The 23,058-nt window shown below is 39.8% G+C and overlaps 1 protein-coding gene across 1 annotated transcript in view; it reads left to right on the top strand.

Moving 5' to 3' along the window:
• Nucleotides 1-595: 595 nt before the first annotated feature.
• Nucleotides 596-23,058, top strand: part of LOC145976063 (uncharacterized) — a 96,199-nt gene continuing 73,736 nt past the window's right edge. Inside the window, exons 1-2 of the mRNA XM_083106982.1 lie at nt 596-1,137; nt 3,661-3,700. Of these exons, the coding sequence (XP_082963108.1) occupies nt 1,090-1,137; nt 3,661-3,700 (88 nt within the window). The 5' untranslated portion in view covers nt 596-1,089. The remainder of the gene's footprint in view (nt 1,138-3,660; nt 3,701-23,058) is intronic.

The raw sequence follows: 23,058 nt of genomic DNA, 5'->3' as shown, positions 1-23,058 counted from the left end.
TGTACATATATTAAAATAAAAGATTTAATTCGTTATCTCGCGCTATCACGAAATATTTATCGCAAAATAAATTCATAGGAAATATTCTATTAATTATGGATTAATCATTAATTATGATTTTTCGTTATTTGATTTACTCGATTTGTACACTCTCGATCCGAAAATGACAAATGACGTTAAAGTCGGTAAATAATATAAGACTCTGATAAATAGCGATTATTATGATACGAATTTTTTATCATGAGAATTAATTAATCATTTTCGAATTTAATTACTTAATAAATAATCGTCTCTCGTGATGTTTTTGGACAATTATTTTTTAAATATGCTTGGATTCAAATGTATTTCATGTTTCGTGTTTTAAATTCTTCATTTAGATTTAAATTACTAATCATATTTACGTAACATACAATTAAGAACATATATAATGATATATGAGTCGTTGAATCGCGATTAAAATAACGAACAATTAACATCATACATATCAGCATTGATATGACACATCAATTCTTGATTAATAATTAATATAATATTGAAAAAAGAAACAATAGAATATTTCTCGTAAATTTATTTCGTAGTGCGTTAAATATTTTATCATATTTCGCTTTATGTGGTATAGAGCGCTGTTATTGACATGCCTTGACCTTATCATTTGCGTCGCGAGACTCGAGTGAGAAGGCAATAACGCGAGCCCCTCTGTATATCATAGAACTCTTCAAAATGTAAGATTATTTCTTATAACTTTTGCAATTAGTGATTCCTATGATTGAACAGTTGCGGTTGATTAATGACTCATAAACATTTTAATAGAAGATTACAGATATAGTTTTACTCCGATGTATGTACACGTTAATGATTATTTTGTTTAAATGCTTAGATTCGATTATATCTTGCATCGTACTTTAAACTTTTCAATTTAAATATAATTTGCTCATCATTATTATATCGAGAATATAAAATAATACGCATATTACTATTTTTCCTCAATATATAATAATACGTCTTATAATCGGGAGTGTTGTACAAAATATCACGCGTATTAATTATGTTTCGTGAGTGAATATTGTATGAGTGCCACAACACAAAAGGATGGACAAGAAAGGAAACCTGAGGAGGCATCAGCAGAGCAGCTGTAGGGTGAGTAAATAATTTATTTATTAAATATTATTTATTTATATAAAATTAATTGCTTTGCAAGGGTATAATTTAGAGATTATACTATTATAACACATACTATCATAAAAGATATGCTGTATTTTATTTTATTAGCATATTGAAAATGTTAAATATAGAAGTTAGCTCATGGAGGATTTTCGAAATATATATATATTTATTTATTTATATATTTTATATATTTTACAGAAACTAAATCTGTTTAAAAAAATTGTTGTTGTCGCCTTATTTTTTGTATAACGAGTTTTAAATAATTATACGTACATAACGTTACAATAAAATTTAAAGAAATAATTTGTATTTTATAAATAATTTTTTATAGATATTTAATTTGTATTTGAATAATAATAAGTAATGAATCTTTACTCCAAATAATATAATTGCTATCTAATCTAATTGCCTATTTAATAATGCTAGAAGCCTATTATCTATCGATATTGCACGTGTAAAATGCAATAATTATATATCATATCCGATATTTTTTTCGGCATTTACGATACTATATGTTTATCTGCCAGCAATATTTATTTCTTTAGTAATTTAAAACTTTTTGCTGAGTTTATTAATACTCACTTTAATGCTCGAAATTATGGAATTATCCCACGGACTTGATGGACGAAACTGTCGCACATTTGCACTTTTGACACGATATACTATATTTACGCACAACACGACAGTCTACCGATATTTTTCTCAGCACCTTTAATATTACACATTTACCTGCAAACGCGATATTTTTCCTCAATAATTTAAACTTATAATTCGGACGTAATGAGAATGATTTTTCGTAGCGTTATGTAGTTATGATTACAGCGGTCGCATAATAATTATAATAATCCATTAATTCTCTCTCTCTTTTCTTTTAATATTCACAATGCAATATCAATCGATTTTTTTAAACACTTGCGATTATACCTGCATCACAAACGTTCCGGCGCCATATTTAACTGTGCGCAGTAATTTAACCTTTCTGACGTTGGCGCGCAATTTCATGGTCCGATTCCGAAAACGCGCGACGCAACGATTATCTCAAGTTTCAATTCCGCGTTTCACTTCATGACGCTAGTTCAAGTCCGAGATTCCAAGCATATACTACGCGAATTAAAAGTGATAGTATGTCATAAAGTATATTATTACGTGTGTCGCGATACAGATATAGCGCCTTAATATTAATGAAAACTAATTTAATAATAACTAGATGTGCTAGTGATGTATTTTGTGGCAGCCTTGAGTCATGTTCGTAATCGAATTATAGTGACACGATAGAACGAAAGAGTGGCATAACTTGAGAAATTTAACCATAGACTTTTGTGCAGATGTATTCCCGCGCATTTAGGTGCAAAAGAACGGATTAGAAGGAAAAGAAAGAGCAGAAGGAAAAAAAGAATCGGTGAAAGAAAAGCATTTGACTCTATTGTTATATTTTAGTAATAATGGTTTTTTCCTTTAACGAAAATATAGGGAAAGTGTAGTTTATTTATGAATTTAGTCATGTGTGTATTATGCGTGAAATCGCGGAAAACTCGGATTAGTGTCGTAGCGGAAGTTGAAAGGTTAGGCGTACATATTACGCGCGATTATTTCGCAAAATTATTTGCAACTTGTGGTGCAGATATATTTCGTTGTAAGTATCGCAATCATTACTATAATTAATATTATAATCATAATTCAATTAATATTATAATCAATATTTATAATATTATAATTCATTACTATAATTAATATTATAATCATCATAATTGTTGATTACTATAATTAATATTATAATCGTCATGAAATACAGTCAAACAATTTACATTATTATGTATATTTTTCAGTATCATGATTAGTACATGATCATAAGAATCATTCTTGTATTTCATTACATCGATTTTATCGATAAAAATATTCTCTACAAGTAAATATATAATATTGGGAGTGCCGTAAAAATATTGTATTACATACAATATTTTTTTTCATGATACAATATACAGTAGTATATATCAAAATGTGTGAAAGTTTCATTAATTAATTCCATGGGATCGTAGTTCCAGGTATCTCATTAAATATTAATAAAATTGATAATCAAGATAAGAATAATAATTTAAAAAAATTAAACCAAATTATTAAATATAATTTTTTTAGCAGATTTAATTTTTCCATGTTTTGAAATACATAACATATAAATTTCAAAAAAAATTAAAGAGTTTTTATATTAAATATTTATTACGAAAGATATTTAATAAAATATACTAACAATAATTAATGCATGCATATACAGTATTTTTCGATATTGTTTAAGACTTCTAATTATTTAAATTATTTATATAAAAATTGAATTTTTTATTTATTACATTTTATATGAAAAGACTTTATGCAAAAATTCTATGTTTGTTTTCTCAAAATAAAATTTGTTTAAAATGCGCAGTTTTAATTGTATGCAATAATTATTTTTTAAAATATTAATTATTTCATATGTTATAATTTGAATATATTTCTATTTGACAGATCAACGTGCATTACAACTCCGTTACTGCGCATTATATCGGTGAGTAAAATATTACAAATATTACAAATTTACGTAAAAATATTCGTTTATTTTAATTACTCTTGATAGAGAGATTACATTAAAAATATTTTTACTTTTAATATCGCATAAAGAAATGACATAATGATTATTAAAAATGACATAACGACTTATACTTTGATACGATCATACAAACGAATACTTTTACATTCTCTATTATTTGAATAACGAGTCTTGCGAGCAAATTGCTCGTACGAAAGAGCGAGAAGTAGGATCGCGCAAATTCGACAGAAAATCGAAAGGGATAAAGGTTGAAGTGCGATTTAGCATTTGTACGCAGGAACATCTTGTACGAGCGTAGTCGTGAGATATTTACGCGCGAGACGTTACATAATTTAACGGCTGGTACGTCGCATACGTTAGAGGTCCTGGAGTAGCTATAATTTCATCGCAAGGCGGTTATATCTCAAGGCCTAACCGCGACGAAATGTTCAAAATAGTGGTACAGCCGATTGCTTTTAAGGAAGAACACCTCTTGGTACTAGTCGGTCTCGATTCCTCCCCGCGTTTTCCCCTCTTCCCCGCGAAGCGGATACAATTTATTTCCTTCTTTTTTCTCGAGAAAGGTTCTTACTTCTCCTCGCGCCTCGTGTCTCCTTCGAGGAAGTAACAAAAGAGATTAACCACGGCGGCGAGTTATTCATTGTAATTAGGGAAAATGTTAATTATAGCTACGTTGGAGTATACTGTTTAATCTGTAGTCGGCGACGGTTTTACAGCAACTTATATTCCACAGCATAATTGTCACTGTGATATCATAATGAAAACAGCTTAATTTTTTTATGAAGATAAAGAAGCTCGTATATTATTCTTAAGCTTTTATATTGATTTATTTACAATTATAATAATGATTAAATAATATATAAGCATACAGTTTCAAGTAAATCGGGAGACACTATAAAATTACAGATAGACGGTTGCTTTTTCGAGACAGCAATTTGCTCGAAGCTCGCGTCCAGCCAGCTCTAAACTGAGATCTTTATTCGCATTATAACGTAATAATAACGTAATAATTTAGACCTGTATATACGCGTTCAACTCGTAAAACTGTTTTTTGAGGGCATTTAATTTGGTTTTAATGATTTCGAGGCGTGGACAGGCCCGATCCGGATTTTGAATGATGCGCCGACAAGGAAATTAGGTGCATCAGAACGATACCATTACTTTTTAATCTTTGTGTTGTAAAGCGAAAAATTATTTCGTCGTAGAATCATGTCTGGTATCCAAAAAAATGTTACACGATCGTATAATTATGTTACAAAAATGCAATTATATATAAAGAACTGTCATGAACTTATCATAATGTGAAATCTAATGACTTTAATGAGTTTATTTTATTTTTATTTATAAATTTTAAAATGATATATATGACATAGATTAAATTTTAATATGTGGTATGGATTATGAATTAATATGGATTATTATTAAATTAAATTAAGTTTTTAATTTAGAGAATCATAATTTTGGATAAAAATAATTATCTGAACTATATCGATTGAAAATAACCGTTCATATAATTCATTTGATCAAAGACAAGGATTTTATAATTAAGAGAAGTAGATTTCTATTTTTGTAAGTAAGAAAAATGAGAGAGAAAGAACAATAATAAATTTCGAAATTTTATATAATACAATCCTAAATACACGGTACCTGTCACAAAAATTTTTATTGTCGGTTTGTAACATCTGGTATGCGTTTGGATGCGTAGTATTTTTGCAGGTGTTTGAAAATACCCGAAAAGACCATTTTTCAATGCTCAATTCACTCGTAGTCAGTCTCTATTGTACAATAGTTCATAGATATCAATCATAGATATCACAAAACAAATGGTTCTCAACATATGTTTCGTATTAAGCTGCACCTCGCAGTTAGCATTAAAACATTCGAGGAAAAAATACAGAAGAAAAATCGTAGTATTTCCATCTGGTTTAAATTATTTTCTTGACTATGGTTGCGACAGGTTTCTGCAGGTATATCAATGAAACGTTTTTCCGAACGTTTTTCCAATCTAAATGTAATATTTTTTAAAATTGCTCTAGAAATAATTAGCTGGAATTTTTTTAGATACGATATCAATATTTGTGTTTCTACAATTACGTAAATACAATTTAAAAGAATAAAATTAGATTTATATTTTAAGAGTACATAAAATATAACAGAAAAGTCAAGAGAACCATATGTATCTATTTACAATCAATTTTATAAAGTCTAATTATTCTGGAATTAGAAAAGAATTTGATAAGCAGATATTTTACTCCAATTTGCGGATAATGAACGTTTCAATTATGAGTGAAAATAATACTTCAACGTTAGCAGAATTTAATCGTACAATCCTTAAATAGGTTTGATCTTATATTAATGTTTTATTATTATTAACTGTTAAAAAAAGAAGAGGGAGGGAGGAAAAAAAGACTGTTATGATTGATTGTTGCATAAATTAAAACGACTATTTAATATCCATGCCGTAGTAGCACATTGTCAGCAACTTCGTCAGCAAGGGTACCGATGACAGGAGCGAACGAGCGCCTGCTCGCGTAATTCGTTGTAAACGGGTGACGCGATGTAAACGGTTGGTCCAGGACCACCCGCTGGTCCTGTGTAAATACGGCCGCCAGTTGAAACGACCAACATACAGGTCGACCAGCCGAACAGATCGACTCGCAGGACCAATCCTCGTCGGTGTACGCGTTTCGTTTACAATTCGCGCGGACGGGATAAACTTTCGGGATGTACCTGCAACGTCGGATAATTCGCAGGAAGCGGCGGCGAATTTTTTTCGATATACCGGAATGCGAAGCGGCGGCAAACGGTTATAAACGGAAAACAAACTGGAAATCCAAAAGTCGCCGGAATTGCGACTGTTTTTGCGAACGTAACTCGAAACGGCCGGGGAGTCTCTATATTTGCACTCGCAGCCGGTTGGCAAAATTCTGCCTGCCATCGGAAGCGAAATTCAATCATAGCTCTTTTATCAATCTGCATGGATCGCGTCACGCCAGATTAAGCGATCCTGCTGTTTCCCTACGCTATTTTTTTTCGCTTCTGCTTTTGCAGGCAAAAGATTACACGTACAAGGCGGTACGTTTCACTACGATGCACTTCACGTGATAAATAGACCTCGAGATCTAAGTTTGACAATTAACATAAAAACTTTAGTGCTCATTTATAACCGGCCTTTAATGTACAATAGTTTATAGATATCACAAGACAAACAGTTCCCAACATCTGTTTCGTATTAAGCCGTACCTTGCTTACCTTGGAAATGTTCAGAGAAAAAATACGAAGGAAAGATGTAGTACTTCCATCTTGTTTAAATTATTTTCTCGACTATGCGACAGGTTTCTGCAGGTGCGTCAATAAAAACTTTCTCCAAACGTTTTCCAATTTAAACACAATATTTTTTTGAATTGCTATAGAGAGAATTAGCTGGAAATTTGACAATTAATTCGACAAAAGTTCGAAAATAGTACGATATCTTGTCGATATTCTCTTCTTATTTCTACCCAAGTAACTAGACTAGACGAATTTAGACGAAGAGGACGACTCGTAAACCGGCAAGAGCTTAAACGATAATTGTTCAGGCCGGTTGAGCAGTTAACGTCGCGCCGAAACTTGAGGACTACTTAGCCATTAGCCTTCTCGTCTTCTTCGTCTATTCTCTGACACGGAGTAGTATCTTAAAGATAAAGGAGAAAAAGGAGGAGAAAGCGTAGTAAACGCCGGGGATGGATAATGCGGTTGTCCGTTGTTAAGACTCTGATTGCGAATATACCGGGACGAGAGAAGTTCCGGCGGAAGGGAGAGGGGGAGCGGCTTTTATTAGTTTTAAACACGCGTTAAATAAAACTGGGCTAAGCCGAGGCCCCGAGATCAGCGCGAGCGGTTTACGAACGTAAACGTTTCGTAAAGGAACGTGGCACTTACCCTTAGGAAGGATGAGGGCGAGGGTGACCCTCCTTCGGTCGTCCCCTTTCGCCGCGCGCGGGTGGAAGATTCGGTCCGAAGACGTAAGGTTTCCTGGGAGCATTCGGAATCAGGGAAAGTCCGCGGTAAATTGCGGTAAATTGAGCCGCGCCGTTGATCCTAGAAATAATCTCCCGGGCGATGTTCCGGAGAAGATCGGGAGAGACTCGGTCGGAGAGGATCTCGTCGTTCGTCTCTCGCTCCACTTTAACGAAGCGAATCGTTCCTTCCCCGAGCCGACCCCGAATTGCGAATTAGCGCGAGGCGGAACCATTTTTACGAACCGGGTTATATCGACCGGTCAATAAAGCGCCGCTGGGAATTTCCAACGGACGTTAATGCCGCCATTGGAACGACTGCTGCGAGTCGCGGGGAGGTGCGCGACGCTGTGTTTCTTTTTCCCTCGTCTCTCCTTGGACGGAAGAGGAGGAATTCTTTTTCTGTCAGAAAGTGGCTCGTTCTCATGCCCGTCGGATCGATCCCCGTCTTTAATTAGACGGCTTCCTCGCCGTCGCCGTGTCGGTCCCCAAGAGAGCGGAAAGAATCACGAGGCGAGACCGTTCTCCATCTCGCGGAAGTCCTCCTCTCACAATCAGCGCGCGGATTACACTTTTAATTCATTTTTTCTAACTAACTCGACCGTGTCCTGTCTTACGGGATCGGGGAACGGCGATCCATCTCGGGAGACGAGTGCCTGCGAAGAAAGTGAAACGAGGGGTGAAAGAGTCCTCGTAACTCCCGAAATTGTTCCGCGTTACTTTGGAGCATTCTCGTCAAAATAAAAATGAATTTTCGTCTTCTTGGACTTATGTTAATTTTTCCGTTTGAAAATAAAAACTTTTTTTGCAACAACGAAATTAGCGTGGCCGCCGCAATGATTTCTCAATATCCAGCAAATAAGTCATTACAATTAACGAGTTCTTGATTGAACAAAAATTTCTTTCCAAGGTTGTGTTACAATATTACATTTATTTCCGCGCTACGATTATTACATTTGATCGTGTTCATTTTGCTCGCGAAATATCCTAGTATAAGTGTCGACACCTATCGCTGCATGTATTCGTTTCAGTGCAAATCCATCGCGAAACTAAACCCAGCATCAGTTCCAGTAAATTCTGAATAGCAAATGTGGGAACGCGCGACCCGTTTCATCGATATCAGAGCGCAATAACGCATGTACATATTTAATATCGCATTAAAACGGCGTTCGCTGTATAATTAACCCTATTTCTTACTCTCGCGCACGCCTTTGCACGCAAAAAGTTCAACCGAGAAAAATTCGCGGTCCGCGCGCGCCAAGGAAATTATCTCCGATTACGAAACATTCTCGAAGAAACCGTACGGTATACTTACATGCCTCTTACCCTTACTCAACCGTTATTGCTTATCAACTCGCGCACCCCCCGCCGTTTTCGCCCTTCGCCCGAAATTGCTGGAATTGTGTCGCCCGCTTTCTTATCCACTCTCTGTCTTTCTCCTTCTCTCTCTCACTCCTACGCTCCCCCGTCGAATGAGTGGCCATAAACGTAAACCGTGTTCTTTTAAGTGGGGCGCGTTTAAAAAGATCGCCTAGGCACGTATGATCGCTTGGGTTTCGAGGGAATCGTTCTTCGTTTTCCCTCGTCCCCGGGCTTTCCTCGTCTCGCGCTCGCTTCGGGCCGAAGGGAAAGAAGCGAGAAAGAAGGGGGTGGTTTAGACGAAAGCGTAGGGTAGGCCTCGCGCGCGGATAGTAATATTCTTGAACCCCCAAGAGAAGGCTTACTGCAATAACCCCCGCGGCTCAGACTCAAAACCCGCCGTTCACTCTATGTATCTCTCTTACTCTCCCCCTCCGCCAACCCCGCCCTTCATTTCCAACCCTCCTGTGGGATCCTACATCACCGGTTTGCCATTCCACCTCTCTTACACGCTCCTGACTCGCTATAAATCTCGCGTACCTCTAAATCGGACAAGCGTGGTGCGCGGGAGGCCTCGGCGCGGAATCCGGAAAGAGTGTGCCTCGGGTGCTCGCGGTGGCTTTTCCGATAGCGCGATTCGACGAAAGGTGGAAAGCCGCGGGTGGATTGCGTTTTGTATCATCGAGAGAAGCTGCCGCTTCCGTAAAGATTTGCGCAAATAGAATCTGAAAGGCAATTTCAGGGTATCACCGAGGCTTCTTATTCTACAGTCGCAACGATTCGTAGAACAATGATTGTTCTTGCGCGAGACGATCCAATTGCGTTTTTTTTATCCGAGTTTTCGCACCTGTAGTGATTATTTAATAATTCTCTTATAATAATGCCTTGACTCTTTGAGACAAAAAATCTTTTACCATGATGTTTACACACCATTAACGAATGGTCGACGAGAATTTTTGTGTTGCGAGATATTTCAGGCGCGGACATAACCCCGGGCTGGTCCTCTCTCGCGCGACGCCTCCTCTTCTTCGGAATTAGTAGGAGCTGATCGAGGGGTGGAAAAAAAATTGGTAGCAATAAAAATAAATTACATGCATCGTAACGCTCGGCAGTACCGCCGGGAGAGCTCGCAGGCATCCATCCTACTTGCATACTTCGGGTCCTGATTAAAATTGGGGTGCGGTAGGAAAGGAGCGATCGGTTAGCCCTGGGCCTCGCGCGTTGCTTCGGGAAACCGTCTTTCCATTTCTTTTTCTCGTCTCGCTCGCTCTTTTCCGTTATAGTTTCTTTTTTGCCGTCGCGCCATGTCGTTCATTGTAATGAATGCAGAGAGGTACGTTCGCAGGTATCAATTATCAAAATTCAGCCTGCGACGAAGATTCCTACATCGTATAATATATCTGAAAATAACGATCGAGCAAACGCGCAAAGAATGCGATGCGTCGCTTAGCGAAAATCATTAGACCTGGCAATCGAAAATTCACAAATTACTCGTGTTAATCAATCGCCACTATGATTGGACCAATTTATTAGCGTGATAACGAAGCGGTCTCGCCACTATCGCGATATTTAATATTCACACATCGAAATTGTGCGAGATTTTTTTTATAAAAAAATAATCAGCATTTTTAATTACTTATTTAACATTTTTAATTGCTGCCCTAATAATTTTTGCACAGATTACTCTAAAAGTAGGACAGAATGTCCTGATTATCGTTACTATCTGGTAGCGCTCTTGCACAAAGAAACTTGCGATAAAATTCTAGACCGCATCGAGAGACAGAGAAAGGGAGACGGATCCCGGAGGGAGGGAAGAGAAACGAGAGAGACGTTGATCGCGGTTGTAGGCGTAGGCGTAAGAAACTCGCCTCTCTCGAAGTAAACGTAAGAGAAACGTGGATATCGTCGACGCGCGTTGCGCGATGCAGGTACTGCTTTCGCATTTATTTAAAGCGCAAGGACACCTAGTCGCCATCGAGTCCTGACTTTGCCGAGTGCCGATCGCAAAGTGCCAAGATGTGTCCTCGTCCACGTAATCGCGTCGCGCGAGCGCGAATACGTAAGACGAGACGCAGAAAAAAAACCGCGCACGGAAACAACGAGGAACGCACGCGCCCCCGTGCGCTCATTACGCACCATTATTCATAATAAATCATTATAGTAATTACTCCCCTATCACGGAACTATTAATGATGAAAGATCAATCGATGTAATCACGTTAATTGCTCTTGTCGATGAGGCGGCTACCATCGCCGTTGCCGCTTTGACATTCCACTCGACCAACATTGGTCGAGGAGGCACTCGTAATCGGCTGATGACTGACGATGATCCCTCGTTACTTTCCGCGCTGACGTCATTCGTCGGGATAGGAGAGGAACGAGAGGTGATCGTCGGAAAGTCAAGGTGAGACGTGCTTGTCTTTGCGTAATCAAATTCGGCCGCGAGATTTTTATTAAAAAGCAGGTTTTTTGTGGATTCGCGCGAAAGATCTCTTATCTAAATATCATATCTAAACAAGAAAAAATTTATGTAGATGTGCAAATGATCTCGTGTAATATGATTATGGCTTTATACTTAGGGCCGATTTAATGCAAACTGTGCTCGATTTTTTTTATCGATATTATATTCTTGAAAAATTAAAAGCAGGTGATTACACGATTATTTTATTATTTCTTATTCAAATCTCCGTTTATTATTTTCTTTGAACACTTTTGCTTTATCGCAATGTGTGATTCTGGTTCTTGACTATCATCGGAAGAGTCAAACTTAAGAAATCAGATCTGCGCACGAGAAGGGAAGATATCGAATAGGGATGAGAGGATTACCGGGCTCAGGATTATTGCCGGCGAGAAGCTAAATGTCACTGACTGGACGGAAACAGCTGCGAGCGAGCGACCAAAGGCGAAGGTTCGCGATGGCCAATAACTTCCTAGGGAATGATACCGTGGTGTCAAGGTGCTAACCCACGGATTACGAAGCATTGCCGAACGATTGCGACGCGCTGTGTGCATTTAGGCGAACGCGTGGGAGTTGAACGTGTAGATGAGACTGCGCGTCTCGATGAAACCCGTTTTGCGTTAACCTGGAGCTCGTATCCTTCGTTCCCGCAATCGTCGTCAGCCGTACTTGTCCGTTCTCGGCATAAAAATACTCCTCTACGAGGTTGAATAGACAGGCAGAGATAAGCCAATAATTGACCTTCCAGTTTATTCGCACTTCCTATTTTCTATCATGATTTTCTACGATGCGTTATAATTGATAGAAATTAATTTAAAAAATGCAAAGATGACAATTTATTGCTCTAGTAAACTGCATCGGTAGTAACTATCTGAATTTGTATAATCTATATTAAATTCTTATTAAAAATAGCAGATAACATGCTCCGCATAGATTATGAAGTAATTCGACGTTTCGACTAATGAGATTGTTCTGTCATGGATTAAAGCGAGAGATTAGCATTTCATCGGCTTTACGCAAACCGGTTTTATCGCTTATCATTAGCCAGTATCCGTGATTCTGGAATATTGGATTCCTTTGCGATCACGTTTCAAAGTGAATCCCCTTGCACTTTTGCTGTCATGAGAAGGCTCGAAACAAGACACGTGATATAATTCATAAAACGTGTTTTCTTGAATAAAAATCGCTGAAAGAATTAAAGAATATTATAGAGTGTTGATTGTCATTATAATCGCGGCGGTGACGTGAAAATTTGCAGCAAGCTTGCAGGCTACTCGAATATCAGGACCAGTCAAAAGATGTCAGACTAACAACGTTGCCCGCGGACAGGATGGGAAACAGTGGAGCAGAGAAAGAGAAGGAGGGAAAAGAGTTAGAAGAGGTATCGAGGAAGAGGTAGAGGCGAGCTATTCACCGAGGCAGTTATCGCAGACGAGGCAGGCCCGTCCAAAGGCATGGTAAACGGTTTTATTAATGGTGCGTCCGCGACATAAACACTTTACGTAAGGATATTATCGTTCGATAAATCGGGGCCTCTACAACGCGCAACGTTCTCTTCTATCTCGTTTTATCTGGCAGGTCGGGCCTGATCGTCGATCATTACGCGTCGTGCGTGCGAGGTAAAGCGACGGCGACGTCCGTCTAGGTTTATACATATCCAGCATCCTCTTCGAATCAACTCACACCTTATTTCTCCTCGAATCGGCCGCCTGATAGCGCATCATTTTTCGCGTTTCTTTGCCTCTGGGTAGCCTCACGATCAAGCAGACCGGCGGACAAACTGCCGTCAAATGATTTAGTTCAACGGTAAAAGGCAGGGACATGGGATAAGTAAGGCCGAAATTTGAGATACCAAGATATTAATCTTGATTTGAGAAAAAAAAAGATACACTTGGAAGATATATAGGATGCCGTAGGAGAAAATATTTTATAAGATAGGTAACATACTTGAATAATTCGAAAGAGATATTTGTAAGTGTTCAACAAGTTGTTGACCTTGCTCCTTGAAACACCGTGTGTTCTACTCGCGAGGCGCGGCCTCGAGGACACGCTCGGAGCGATAAACAGCGTCTCTTTAATTTCTAAATCCGCTGGCCGATCGTCCGGCGATCTGGATCGGAAGATGTATAATTTCGAGCATCTCTCTTTCTCTCTCTTTCTTTCATTAACGACCGAGAGGAATTTGTATTCGTTGCGTCAGCCGGTAAGATATTCGTGCCAATCATAAACACCGCGTAATTTCTTTTAAATTAAACGGGTTTGTCGCGTGTACGAAATTGTAGTCTGATTTATCATAAAGATAGCGTAATTAAGTCGACGCGCAACATCGTATCGATAATCGAAACACATAATAGCAGGAAATTTGAGATACGAAAGAAACGAAAGAACGTCACCTGGACGAGAGAAGATCGCTCTCGATCCCGAAGGAACGTATATCATTCGGACGCGATCGTAATATTCCAAGGAGGCGTATCATCTTAAATGCAATACATTATGCCGTACACGCGTAAACGCGTGCATGCGTGCGTGCGTGGCCGCACGAGCCGATGTCATTATCGTTGCAGCCTCGCCAAAGTGCATCCAAATGCGAGCAACGCAGACGACGAACGCCTTCGATGGCGTGTCGGGGACGATGTCGTAGGCGAAATCGATTCCTTTTCGCGAGGCAGGGGGAAGATGAAATCGTTCCCAGCCACGGGACGCACGCGTGACGATGCGTGCTCGCGGCGCATTCTCGTTATAATTGCACGTCGCAGCCTGAAACGCGATCTGGATCGCGTGACCGTTACTGGGCGACGCTAACGACGATGATGGTGTTATGCCAGTAGCCGGACGTCATTAGCGGGGACGATTAATAGGACGAACAGGTCCCCGGAGACCGTCCACGTGACGTAAGGAATCCACTGATTAATAACTTACCGCCAGCAGTAAGAACTCCACGCGCGGCTTCGACGAGCAATACTCGTTGCCGTTGGACGATTTCTATATTTTCATCGTATGACAGGTTTTGATCCATGTGTGAGTTGATCAATTAAACGAGTAGGATATTCCGTAAGAATATAACATTAAAACAGTTAGCGGCATATTTTCCATTTATATCGTCGATGAAGAGAAAATTAATTAGTTGGAGGCACAATAATTGCTACGAAAAAGTCAATATTGGAGCATAATTATGTATCAAATTAATATATTCAAAAATTTTTATTTCGTAAAATTAGCACACGTTGATTTTTTATAGATCAATGAATTCTCTCTCAATAGAAAAATCGCGATAGTAAAATTGAGATAAAATAAGAAAATATAACGATGAGGGCAAATCGGAACTACATCTTCGATAAATCGCGGGTAGTCGGAGACGCGTTGTTTAAAAGTAGGAGCGGCAGGGAAGAGTCTTTTGTCGGCCACGTGGTGAAAGTTTGGTAACCGGGAGATGTTCGTGTCGGCAGTTGGTGATGCGAAAGCCACAGCACCAGCAGCATTCGTCCGGAAGCGTTCCACTTTCCACGCGGGGGGGAAATCCTCACGCTTTCGTCTCACGTGGCATCCTCGTGGCGCTTTTCAACGGCAACGTGGAAACGGCGCGTGCTCGGGATGCGCACCTTCGCGGCCTGATTAGCAACCCAGACCGAGCGAAGGCCAATGGCACCCTGCCTGCTTGCTTGGTCTTCCGCGAGGAGCGTAAGGGGTAGCGTGCCGTGCAAAAGAGACAGAGAGGGACCGGAGCAAGGGAGCGAGACCCGGCAAGATAGAAAGAGAGAGCTATCGGGGAGGGGGTTGGTCTGATGGTAGAATGGTGGAAGCGCCGCCGACACGGTGGTACTCTGGCTGCCGGTGGTGGTGGTGGTACGCGGTGCGCGACATAAATATGTATGTATCATCCGCTGCGACCTGCCCCACTACCCCACTAGGTCAGACTCATGCTTCATCACAATGAGCACCTTGCCTTGCTGCTCGTCCTGCTCCTTTCCGCCTCCCGTCCTATTCAAGTGGATGGCTCCAAACCCTTTCGATCTTTGACGGAGACCTAAGACTATTGAAAGAATCATTCCTTCGACAAACAATCGCTACGCCGTCTAATGTCGCCATATCTCTATCAGAATATCAAATATCATAATTATTTCAACGGGTTAATAAACGGAATTTAACATTCTTGGAAGCTGGTCGATTTTTTTCCCGAAGAATTAAGCCGTCACTCGTGAATACATGACAAGTAATGACCGAATTGATGAGCATTGATACATACGTTTGACAATTTTTATTCTCACTTGGCGGAGAAAGATCAGCTGATTTCGATCACTGACGTTACACGCAGCCAGCCGGTGACGTGGACGTTCTCTGACGTCACCGACGCTTTTCCATCTCTCTCGTGTACATGCACGGGGGTTGCGCAAGGTCTGGGTGGTAAGGAGAGGGGCGCCGCGGGAGGCGAATGCCGTGGAGGACGGGGTACCAACGGGGGCCAACAGCCCGAGCAGACGGGGGGAGGGAGTAGCTCTTACATATTTATGCCGCGTTCTACACGCAACACCCATCTCGGGGGCGGCAGAAACTAACCCCCTCTGCACTTGCCATGCCGGCTGGTACCTAGGTATGCCGACCTTGTGCGCGTTTTCATGGGGATTGTCTGCGGAACTCTGGGGATGCTAATCAGTCTGCGCATCGCTTGAAAGCCAAGACAAAGCTGTCGTTATTTTGCGCAGCAATGACTGCGATCGTTCGCGATGATCGTAACGAGACGTACTTGAGTGGTAGCTCGAAGGCAGGAAAATAACCATGTATGATAAGTGTGTGACTATGTCAAGTATTTCGCGGGAATCATTGACAATACATTGTCAATTATGACGCTAATGAGACTGTTTGACAAGTAATTTTAACTCAATAGATTGAATGATTGATAAATTCCAAAAAGCAAAATGACGAATTTTCGAAAATACGAACGAATCATGGACCCGCAAAAATTTGAGAAAATATATAAAAATATTTTTAAAAATATTTAAAAAATATTAAAGCAGTCCAGTTTTTATTACATGTAATTTATTATATAAAGCAAGCAGTTTTTATTACATACAATTTATTATATAATTTATCATTTACTATTCATTAATTTTTTCCTTAGTTTTGAATCATGATCGAGCACTTTCTCTATTATTATATATTTTGCGATTTATAATACGCATACATGTATCATTCCAGCGTTAAATTCGCTGAACGCGTTGCCTCTGTCAAAGCGTCTGAAAAGCGTCGATGTTTGTTTAACGTAAATCGTCACCAAATTAATCTTCGTGTTCGTTCAATCACGACCTTCCAGGAAGATAACTGTCGGTTTTGCGGAATCAGACGAAGCTCTTCGGAGATCAACCGATCGTTCGAAGGGTTACCATCCAGTCCATTCAATGATGCGTTATCTCAACGTAAGAAAATACTTTGCACACACGGTGCAGCACAACGGACAACGTCAATCATTATCTGCGATCCGCGGTCACGTGGCACGCATCACGAACATGAGTTCACCGACGAGAAGTTTGTATTTTACACGCACTAACGGTCGCGAAAGACGGCTGTACGAGCCGTCACCAATAACGCTGGTCGGTCTTAAAATGATGGACAGGCGGCTTCGTCATTTGCATACTTGATAAACCAACGGATGGTGTACGCGCATTTCCATCGACGATCACGAGGACGAGCGAATGGACCGGCATGGCATATAAGAAACAATTATTGCTTCCTGCAAACGACCTTTCGGTTCACAAAGAATCGATGATGCATCATCAATGCGGTCTACGAGTATATTTTCATTTCCGTTCATCGCGAGAATTATTGCATTCCGCAATCAACGAGCAGCTCGGTTAGATCGATAGATAGATTTAATATGATCTCTCGATCTTAGTTTCCAGCTCTGTAATTGAAATAAAAAATTTATCCGTTATTTTTGAAACGAAATATATAACTAAAGATCGTTCTCGTATTTAACAAAGTGTCTAATTTATCGTGTGTTAATAATGTAAACGGCTTTATATACAACTTGCGCATGTAAGTTACTTGCAACTTACTTTTATGGATATCGACGAGGGATCAGACTCACGTAGTGACGAAAGTGAAGGAGACGGAGATACTTCGGGGCTTCAAGTCGGAGGGAAGTCGAGGCAGACACGCGTGTCGTCACGGCTTACCCAGGATGCGCGTGTCTTCCCTTAACAGCCTGTTCGTCTTGATAGAAATCGTTCGGGAAAAAAACACGTAGCGTCGGTTACATAAAAGTGCGGGCGACTACTTCCGTCGGGATGTGCCTGAGATTGTAAGGATCCAGCCGGAGATATGAATCACGGATAAAAAAATCGTTTCCTCGATTACGGATAAACGTTTAAGGGGTTCAAATTTTGGGACTAAGATTTGAGTTTAAAAAATGCACACATGCTTTTCTACATCAACAATGTTTTGATTTATTTTTATAATTTACTAATAATATCGCATAAATTTTTATTCAGTTGATATATTTCGGAAAGATTATAGATATTTCCAGGAATTTCAAGATTACTCGTCTTCTCGTGTATGATACACGTAAGGAACTCAGGTTGATACTAATTTCTATGTGTACGGATACGACCTTCTAGTGTTAATTACAGTATTTTCTGACAAGCGATCGAACGTACGATTATAACTAACGCGTATTTATCACTTCAAGGAAATCGCGGAAATAATTTCCTGGTCAAGTGTTACGATCTTTCTCTTTTAATCACGTATCGCAATAAGTGATAAATCACAATAATCTTTACCATTTTAACTCTGTTTTTTAAATTTTATTAATTAAATTTTTTTATATAATTTACCATATAGTATGACCTTGGTTTTGTTGACGAAATAATTTTATCCATGCCTTCTTTTTGTATCACTTATCGTCGATATTCAAATTCTATCAAAAATAATATGGCAGCAGTAATTAATTAATTATTTTAAAAATAATTAGATCGATGATGAATCATTAAATGGTAATACGATCTAAATTTGTCCTGGTTGCGATCAAAATGCAGTGTCATAATTGCATTATCGCGAGAAATTAACGTAGTATCATGAATAACATCCAGATCGTCCGAGAGGTAATTGCCTGCCTTTACGTAACTACTGATGATCTTCGTCGCCCTCCTGATGTCATTATGCGAGCTCGTTAGATACGATCGCGTGTTCCGGTGCTAGATATATAAACAGCAGAATTAGAGCGTTTTCTTCGTCGCGAAAATCGTCATAGGAAGACGTCATAGAAAAACGTCATAAGATACTTGTTCATGGAATTATGATAATTAATCCCAATTTTATGGATATAAATTACTACCACAGTGTAATTTTTATAGTTTCGTTTGTCAAGATTAATCATATAAAGTATCGTAATATGTGAAGCTGTGGATGCAATCTATTCTAGCTGCTCTCATTTAACATTAATATACACTGTAATCTTTTTTTACTGCATTTGCGAATATATGTTTTCGAATGCAGTTTTTATTAAAGATCGAGTGAGTGTAAAATTAAGAGAGAATTTAGCGTGAGATGGAGGTAGATTTTATGAATCTCATGTTTCAATGTGTTATCAAAAAATTTAAAGACTTTAAAAAAGACCTCGTAAACTTTATACAGCATCTTTCTCTTGTATAACTCTATATATTGAAAGATAAAACGAATTTAGCGATTCAACAAAGCTATATTGGCGCAACTAACAATAAATGTATACTTGGCCGAAGGAAAAGGGCGTCTCTATCTAACAATAAGATTCATCACGCGGGTTCCAGGAGCGTATCCAAGCACAGGAAGCGAAGAAAGAGAGACGAGGCGAGGGAGCCGGGCGTGCAGAACCGAGTACCGGGCAAAGCGCTCGGCTGCAATTTTTCTCGCTACATACGTGACGGGAGTAGAAACGAGATGAGAAAGGACCCAGGTAGGGAGAGAAAAGGGCGGCGGAAAGCGAGGGAAAAAAGCCGGTCGCGAATTTCCGTCCATCGCGAACGACGATCGTGCCTGATGGCGGAACGTCGGATTACTCGCGAGGGATTTTCCAACTTTCGAAATCCTTACGTCGTTTCCTCTTCCTAAAGAGCTGTATTCGAAAGTGTGATAGTAACGTTTACGCGATTCCCTAAGTCGAATTGATAACAATTCTCATTTTTTTAATAACCAACAATTTTATTTGCAGAATTTTTTATCCTCATGTTTACGCTCCTCGATCTATTTTATTGTAAATTATACGTTATTTTTTTTTAAACTTTTTATTTCCTATTTATTTAGACATAAAAATGTATGTCGATAAACAATTAAAATTTTGCAATATTACGATCAAGAGAGCTGTTGCTGAATGAGTCGAGAAATATCAATCTGATTCCTTAAATCCCAAACAGACGGATGCAATCTCCACAGACGCGAAATAGGGGGTTATATCTCGCCTGAAGAGAAGCGTCGAGAGTAAATCAGACACTATCGGAATCCACATTAGATCACTAAGCCTGATTCGCATTGACACGTATCGTGCCTCTGGGGCGGAAAATATGATTGCTTCGTCTCCGTTGTTTAGATGGGTAAGCATCGGGGAGGGCGAGGGCGGATTAATGCCACCCTCGGGGATCCACGTGGCTTTCCCACCTTCGCCGTATCCGTCCCGCTTTAGTCCCGTGTTTGCACGAGCGGTTTTATGCCTTATACTTTTAAGACCTCGCTCACCTTTTACGAAGATTAGTCGGCGTTTGTCCGAAATAGGTTCGTTCGAGTTATCGCTTATTCGCCTGACGCTAATTGTGCTTGATAAGAGTTGCGTTTAATTTGCGTTAAAAAAGCAGATAACATCTCTTTTTGAATAGAACATTCTTTTAATAAAAAAATCCATCTTTTTACCTCTAATTAAAAGTGCGTGCGCGCGTCACAATATTTAATAATCAAATTATATCCAATTAATAGGTAGATTAAATCCAATCATAGAAATGTCAGAGCCATCACGTATTCAATATTAATTAAAAGTGGAATTGAAGCTATAACGTACGCAATATCATTCGAGTACTTTGAAGTAAATAAATCAATGTGATATCTTTCGCTATCGCTGAATTGATACGAGCGGCCATCGATATTCTTCGAGATAGATACTTGGGGACGCTTCCGGCTAATCGGCTGGCAAAACAAAGTCGATCCCCGACAGGAGCGCGATTTATATAAAGTTCCGCATTGGCGCCGCGCAACAACAACCAGGGAGTTATCGGGATCGATAAAAAGTCTCGCAATAAGCCATCGATACGACCGTGCCGTTTTATTGTGTCACGTGCGAAGGCACAGATACAAACTCCCCTCCCTCTCATATATATATATATATATATATATATATATATATCAGTCGCGTCAGAGGGGAGACGTCGATATCCCTCGATCAATCATTAATAAGACCTGAAACCCCAAACACATAAGGCATAGCTAGCCATTCTATACTGCGCGTTCTTTTTTTTTTTTTCTATATATCGAGCATACCTCGACGATGTGCCATTACACCCCTCGATGTACTACCCCTCCAGCGCCACAATGAGAGAGAAATTGTATCGGCAACCGTTCGATTCGCGAATTGATGGAATTTTATATTTCCTTTTGCTGCCTGCGCGATTCCTTGTCCCCGTTTCCGCGCTCGGTCACGTTTTCGATTCGATTCGCTTCGTCCGCGAATAGCGATCCTCGGCCGAGCGATTTATAGCGTCGAGCATCGACACGGTTTTGAACTTATCGGCGGACGCGGGAGCCCCGCGCGATTTCTTCTCTCTTTTCTTCTCGACATCCGGCTAACTTCCTCGAGCGGAAACGAGGCGCTCCTTCGCGCGGAAATACGCACCTACCTTTTTGCGAAAGAAATTACGTAGCACAAGCGTTTCGTCATTATTATGATTGTCATTACACGCGCAAAACATTTTGACATATATCTCAATGTTATTAAAATATGAATCTTTTGATTATAACTTTGAACGAATTGTTGAATTATTTTGAGGGGATTCGAGATTTTACGGCGGTTAAATTGAACGTTTTAATTATCACACTCGTCGCACTGTAATAACAACGCGTTCGGGCAACCTGAACCAAATCGGGGATGGCAAGGCCATTTTTCCATCGTGGTTAACCCGTGCGATCAGAAACGACTTTGAAAATGTCAACGCCGCTCTGGTTTTCCCATTTTTGCACGGCTCGTACGCGTCCTGTCGGGCATCCCTCCGGCTTCCATCGAAATCCCTGGAGGGACTTGTACGAGCAGGGGTTGTATACGGCGCGGAAACGAGCAGATATCGAGTTGCGGTTTAAAACTCTCTCCCATACACGGTTTTCTCTCTCTCTCTCTCTCTCTCTCTCTCTCTCTCTCTCTCTCTTTCTCTGTCTATCTCTCGATTCGCTGATGACAATCCCGTGAGGAACGCACGATTCAGCAGGCTGATCAGCAGAAAAGCGCAGCCTTGGCTTCACTTGCACTCGAGAGAGCTACCCTCGATCCGCTGTCTTCACAGTCGATAGCTACCCTCTCGCGAAACGAGGGAGAAAAGCGATTTCTGACATTAGTCATCGAACGCATAAAATTACAACGCACTCAATAATCTAAATTATCTATTTTCTTCGGCTATTATTATTTTTATTTTATAAATATTTAATTATTTTATAAATTGCATGTCACAGAAAAGCTTCCCACTTATTTTTTCTATTTTATACTACAAGACGTTTCGAAGATTTTCTTAAATTTCGAAAAGGTAATAAGACACAGTGGGCGTATGAGAAAGATAATATACAAGCGGAACTGTGAGGCGCGACTATAAACTCCCGCTAAGGAAGAAAAACGCGCGTTCGATGCCGCACGGCCGAATATTGCATCATTGATGCGCTCTATTCCCCAAACGGTGCTACATCCGGCACTAAGGTCGTGGTTTATCTGGCCATAACTGTGAAATATCTACGCTGGCGATGCGCCGCGTCATGTCTGATTGGCGCGAATCATGCGTCGCGATAAATCTTTCTTCCCTCTTCCGATCGCGTTGTCCCCGTATTCTATTTAAAACGACCCGAACGCTACAAATATCTCTGATGATTTCTCCAGAAGTCATCATAAAGAGATTATTATCGACGGAAAACCACCAGAAAAGTGTAAACGTAAACGATGATTCGTCGCTTTCTCGTAGATTGTCAAAATTAGAAGAATTTGCTGGGATTGTCAAGGGTTAGAATCTAGTTTATTAGTATTTGTGAGGTACTTTTTGTATCATATTGACAATATTTTATGTGGATTATTTTAAAACACTAGGAACGCATCATGTTTATCCCACTTGTGGTCTCGCAATCTTTCTTCTCTTTTATGTTTGTCGAGTATCTCGACCCAATTACGCGAGTTTCTTGAGGGTCGACGTTCACGAAAGGGCACGTTCGCGCGCACTAAATCCGATCAATCGGGATCGATACAGGGCCCCAGGCCCAGCAGCGCGATCTCTCCTTCGTCCGGTCGGGCGAGCATTCAGG

Source organism: Camponotus vicinus, unplaced genomic scaffold (assembly GCF_025532165.1).
Source record: "Camponotus vicinus isolate PSW18456_S1 unplaced genomic scaffold, iyCamVici1.0 SCAF_8, whole genome shotgun sequence".
Classification (NCBI taxonomy): domain Eukaryota; kingdom Metazoa; phylum Arthropoda; class Insecta; order Hymenoptera; family Formicidae; genus Camponotus; species Camponotus vicinus.
This window is presented reverse-complemented; position numbering and strand designations above follow the sequence as displayed.